Source organism: Elephas maximus, chromosome 12 (assembly GCF_024166365.1).
Source record: "Elephas maximus indicus isolate mEleMax1 chromosome 12, mEleMax1 primary haplotype, whole genome shotgun sequence".
Classification (NCBI taxonomy): Eukaryota; Metazoa; Chordata; class Mammalia; order Proboscidea; family Elephantidae; genus Elephas; species Elephas maximus.
In genome coordinates, this window is record NC_064830.1 from 82,677,159 (window position 1) to 82,683,158 (window position 6,000).

Below are 6,000 nucleotides of genomic sequence, written 5' to 3' on the forward strand. Positions count from 1 at the left end.
ACAGGAGAAAAGAGGCTGAATGAGAGAAAAGGAAGAATTGTGGGAACTTAACCACCTTTCCCAGACTCTTTGGGGCCCTAGAAAATAACCTGGATGGCTTTAGAGGCCCCTGCACAAAAGCAGATTCCTCTCCCATCTCATTCCAGTCCCACTGGAGCTACTCACCAAGTCCTTGAGCTGGACATGACTTCAGAAAATTCTCCATTCTGAGCTCTCAAAGACATAGTATGCATGGCTGTGTCCCCACGTCCCATGTCTAGGGCAGACATAACCAATGGATTGCTGCACTTTTCCTCTGTTGAGCCCTAGTAGGTCTTATGAGCATGGTGTTCAGGCAGTCATACCAAAGGATCAGAATCCGCATAGGAGATCGTGCCATCTTGCATCTACCCTACAAGCCCAGAGAGGCTGTGTAACTTGTCTAAGGTCACACAGCTAGTATGTGGTAGAGCTGGGGGTCAGATTCAACTCTCTGACTTTAGGTCTGTGCTTTCCCCTCCACATCAGTGTTTCCTCAGGCTGGGACATGAAGCACTGGAGTGGTACCTTGCCTTGCATTAAATGACATTAAATCACACAGTGAGAAAATGACTTCCTTTTTAGCTCTCCTTTAATACTTCTGGAGCCCTGGTGGCACATGGTTAAGCATTTGGCTGCTAACCAAAAGGTCGACAGTTTGAATCCACCAGCCACTCCTTGGAAACCCTATGGGGTAGTTCTACTCTGTCCTCAAGGGTCGCTACGAGTCAGAATTGACTGGACAGCAAAGGCTTTGGATTTTGGGTTAATACTTCTGATTACCTCAAGAAGGTAGTCTTAGTTTGGAGCTGAAATATCTTTAACACCCCTGTAATAGTTTTTACATCCCTCTTCTTTTTTTTTTTTTAAATTAAAGAGAGCTCTGGCCTCAAGTTCAGACTTGGCTGGCAGCTAGAATTTAAGTGTTGTTTTATTTTTAATGAGTGTGCTGATTTTCTATTTTTGACATTTCCATGAAAACTTGCCCAATTTAAAATAAGTTTATTTTAGTAGTGAAAAGAATGGACTGATCTTAAGGAAAAATACTAGCCGAGCACAAATGGTATGTGGTGTGGCAAAGTTGTGTGGGCCCTAGGAGGATGACCGAGGTCCGGGAACCCCCGGGGCGCGGCCTCTATGAGGACGTCATTCCCTTTCCCTCCTGCAGGAGCTGTCGCCAGAGCAGATCGCCTCCTTGGGCCCCGAGAATGCGGCGGCAGTGACCGACGCCCAGCGCCGGCAGCTCAGCATGCTGCAGCGGCAGAGCCTCCAGCTGGCGCTAGATGGCGCCAAGACCCGCTCCTGGCTGGACGCGCCCCTGAGCGCCAGCCCCACCCGGGCCCCCTCCTCGCGTTCTCCCTTAGGTAAGCCTAGCTGTCCCCTGCCTGTCCCCACCCCGACCCCCTTCCCTGTCCCTAGGTTGGCTCTGCCGCGCTTGAGGCGGGAAGATTACTAGGATTCAGGGCGGGGTCTTTGAATTGGGAATTCTTCACTCAGAGAAAAAATTCCCAAGTCCCTACCGAACTTACATAAATAATTCTCAACTCTGGCTGCCCTTTAAAGTCACCTAGGGAGCTTTTGAAAAACTGCAAATTCCCTGGGCTTGTCATAAGGTATTTACTTATCTATTCCAGAACCTCTGGGTACCAAATTCATTTCATCCTTCTCACTGCCCAGGGGCAGCCAATGTTTCCAGCTTCTTGTGTGTTTGTTGGGAGGTATCTTATGCATATGAAAGCAAACCAAATATAGATGATCTACCTGCTTTTACAAGAACCTGTTCTACACCTTGCTCTGCATCTTGCAGTTTCACCTGACAACACACCCTGTAGACGGTTCCCTATCCATACGTCGGAGCTGTACCATTGTTGGTTTTATGGCTATATTAACCAGATATTTAACCAGATCTATGTAGATGGACATTTCCATTTCTATTTCTTTGCTGTTACAAACAATGCTGCAGCAATTAACTGTGTGTAATTTATATATGTTTGAGTATGTCTGTAGGATAAACACTTCCAAGTGGCACCCCGGGCTTGGAGGGTATGTGTATCTATGATTTTGATGGATATTGCCAGGTCCCTTCCATGGAGGGTGTACCAGTTTTTCCTTGAACCAGCAGGGCCAGAAGGTGATGAGGGCCCTTTAAAAAGCTCTTCTCTGCAAGGTCCTCAGCCAGCCAAGATCCTAGATGCCTCCTCCTTCCATGTACCCCACAGACCTCAGTGGGGCTGAGGTTGGGCCAGCCCTTCCTGTGGGCCAGGCCATTTATTCTCCTGTTTCTTAAACTAGCTTAATTACCAGAATTATCTGGGGGGTGGGTGGGGGGCATTGATGATTAAAATTCAAAGTCCTGGGCCCTGTCCCAGAATCTCCAGGGGAGGGACCTGGAATTTGCATTTTTGACAAGCTCCCCAGGTGACTTATGACTAAGGCATATCTGGTACTCACATTCACACCCAAAAACCCATTGCCATCAAGTCTATTCTGACTCATAGAGACCCTAAAGGACAAGATAGAACAGCCCCATAGGATTTCCAAGGAGTGGCTGGTGGATTCGGACTGCTGACCTCTCAGCAGCCGTAGCTCTCAACTACTGAGCCATCAAGGCTCCTGATTCACACTATCTCACTTAATTCTCACAACCCCCCTTATTGGGGTTATTATTCTCATTTAAGGGGCAAGGAACTCAAGGTTCAGTGAGACTGTGTCCCAGAGAGAGACTCAAGGAGTGGGGCATGGTGCATCCACCCTCTGCAGGCTGCTGAGACCTCACAGGCACTCTTGCCTTGTGTTTTGTTTTAGGAGTGGCCATCTGCTGGGGTCTTTGGCTTGGCTGCCCTCTGCTGGCTCTAATGCCCAAGCCCCTGTGGTGAGCGGTGTGAGCATTTCGCCCTTCCGGTGCCCTGTGCAGCTGGCTAAGGCCTGTCAAGACAGAGGGCCCACCAGACTGTGGGAGACCCCTGCCTGGACCCAGAGCCTCAAACAGGACAGGGGGCCCCGGGGCCCTGATATTTCAAAGGCACCCCAAGGAAAAAGTAATTATTAAAAATGATCTGGCAAGTTCTGAAGCTGGCCTGTGTCCTGAGCAGGGGGCCAGTCTCTGCCCTGCTGCAGGCTTTTCCCCTCCCCTGCTTGGAGACAGAAACTGTGGGGAGGGAAATAGGGTGCCAGTTTTCTGCCAGTAGAGTGAAGACTTTACACAGCAGTTACTGCCCCCCTTCTGAGAGAGGGGGTGCAGGAAAAAGGCACCATTTCAGCCAGGGCCAGATCTGGGTCCTACACTGGCTTGATTTCACTTCCCTGGAGCTACGGGCTGCATTGGATTTTTCCTTCTTAGATATTTAGCAGAGCTGACGTAAATGAATCCCTCAGCTATAGCCGATATCCCTGTCTGATTGCTGGGACTAATTGATGTTTTGGTGGGCATTGCATTGCTGGGAAATTAAAACATTTAACATGGCTCAACGTTAAATCAATTTTTAAATACATTTTCCAGATGCCTTCCATTTCCTGTGAAGTTATCAGTTAAGCTTTCAAAGTGTCCCTTTTTTGGGGGGGAGTGGAGGTGGTGGCTCTTTCCCTTCTTTTTTAAGTTGCTCTGAGCTTTGGGAGGTTTGAAATAATAGTAATAAAAAGATACATTGTGTAAGTCAGTCACCCATTTGATTATACCACCGCAGAGCCAATCCCAACCCATTGACCCCATCCTTTTGGAGGCTGGGGTGAAGTCACTTCTGGAAATCCCCAGGATGCCTGTGGCCTTAGGCTCAGGAGGTCAGAGCTCAGACAGGTGGCCAGCAGTGATACTCTGCTACCTCCCAGGTGTCCCACGTTCTCGAAGGCAGCAATAAAGCCACTTGGCATGATATTCCTCGGGTGGCTCCTCAGATATCCTGGGTGCTTCTTTCCTGCCACCAGGAAGTCCTGCGTTCTCTTCCAAGTCACACATCGTGGCTGACGTCTCATCTGGAGATGAGAAGAAAAGCCTGCTTGAGTTTCCAAAAAACGTGTAGTGTTCTGTAAGAGCTGGGCAGGTTTTACACAGCGGCATCCGTAGGTGTAGAGACTGGCGTGTTTTCAGATGTCACATGGGGTTATTACAGAAAATAAAGGGATCGAGTACAAAAGGCAGGGTCTTGTAAGTGCTATTCAGGGCCTGATTTGGCTCTTTTTCATCCTGGTGGGGAAGTGGCAACTAGTGTTTTTTCCCAAGCACGGATCATTTATTTCGTTACAAACAACACCAGCTGGCCCCCCATTGAGCTGGGCTGGTCCAGCTGCTTGGAGGGGTGCTGGATGAGAACCTGCCAACACAGATTCCCATCGGAATGGCCTTGCATCTTACCCAGCGTCCTTGATTTATACCAGCTTTGGGTATCCTGGGCAACTGAAGGGAAATCAGAGAAATAGCCTTCCTTCAGGTCAGGCTTCAAACTGCCAACTTCATGTCACTTTTGCATTTCACCTTCACTCCTGACCTCCTGTTTCTGCCGTAATTCCTGGTTCATTCTGCCATCTTGGGAGGCCATCTCTGCATCAAGCTCTGCCCTAAGGGCTTTGTTTGTATCGTTAGCTCATTTCATCATCAAGATGACCCTGCCAGTAGGTGCTGCCGTGACTCTCATTGTCCAGATGAGGGGACTAAGCCCAGGCGCTAGTCTAAGGCCTCACAGATGGTAAGGATTTAAATCTTACCTTCTTTATGTCATGGTCCCTGGGCGGCACAAACAATTTGCCCTCGACTAGGATCTTTAGTAACCTAAAGGTTGGTGGCTCGAACCTACCCAGCAGTGCCTTGCAAGAAAGGCCTGGCATTCTGCTTCCGTAAAAATTAGAGCCAAGAAAACCCTGGGAGCAGTTCTACTCTGCAACACATGGGGTCGCCATGAGTCGAAATGGACTCAATGGCAATGGGTTTGGTTTTTGGTTTCCTTTATCTCTTCACAATGCTACCTCCTGGATGGGTGCCCTTCAGCTTCTCTAACAAGTTAGATCAGAGAGAGATTTTATAAATCCCTCTCTTTCCCCTCTGGCGGGAGGCCAGCTTGCCTCACAGCACACATAATTGGTGATTGCCTCAGGCACAAAGACAAATCGAGCTTATGCCCTGCAGGACCCCTGAGGTCTCAGGTTGAAATGCACAGTCCTTTGCACGTAGGAAAGCAGCAGGTCACGCTGGCAGGTGTGGCTCCTGTCTACCTCTCAAGGTCAGCCCTGCCACTGAATTCCCACCCTTTGTCTTTGACCACTTCCCCCAGCTGTATGGAGGGATCAGGGTCCCCTGCATGCAGGTTACAGTGTCTGGCCACGGTTCTGATTGGTGGGCGTCTGTTCTGATTGGCCAGGGACCTGTGCCATAAAAAAAAAAAAAAAACTTTTTTTTTTTTAATGGTTATTAAATATTTTGAAAGTCATCCCAGCTAGATCCTTGTGCTGGAACGCCCGCCTTCAGGCCCACTGCAGCCCCTGGCTTAATGAGGGCTGGAGGTTTACCTGGAACTTTGGTCTACCATCCAGTGGTCATTAGAATTAAGTTATTCCCTCTAGTCCCGGTACCCGGGGATCCAGTCACAGCTGCTGAGGATGGGCTGTCCTGCCAAGGAAAGGTTTCTGTGTCTTGGGATATGTGTGTGTGCTTACCTGGCTTTAGTGAATAAATGGTGTTATGGAAGAGAGTTACAACACAGTAAACAACTTAATATTAACTATTAGGCATTCTTTGTCCTTAACAGTTCTTGGTCCTTAAAAGTTCTTTGTCCATCTCTGCCTCCTAAAGGGCCTTTAAAAATATCTATATTGCTTCATATATATCTATATATATCTATATACCTGTTGCTGTCGAATTGATTTCAATTTATGGTGACCCCATGTGTTTCAGAGTAGAATGGCACTCTATAGGATTTTCAATGGCTATGGTGGTTTGAACTCACCCAGTGGTACTGCAGAAGAAAAGGCCTGGCAATCCATTTCTGTTAAGAT

The 6,000-nt window shown here is 48.3% G+C and overlaps 1 protein-coding gene across 1 annotated transcript in view; it reads left to right on the top strand.

Moving 5' to 3' along the window:
• OTOA (otoancorin) overlaps positions 1-3,572 on the top strand; it is a 71,114-nt gene extending 67,542 nt beyond the window's left edge. The window contains exons 23-24 of the mRNA XM_049904394.1: positions 1,187-1,382; positions 2,824-3,572. Of these exons, the coding sequence (XP_049760351.1) occupies positions 1,187-1,382; positions 2,824-2,894 (267 nt within the window). The 3' untranslated portion in view covers positions 2,895-3,572. The remainder of the gene's footprint in view (positions 1-1,186; positions 1,383-2,823) is intronic.
• Positions 3,573-6,000: the final 2,428 nt, after the last annotated feature.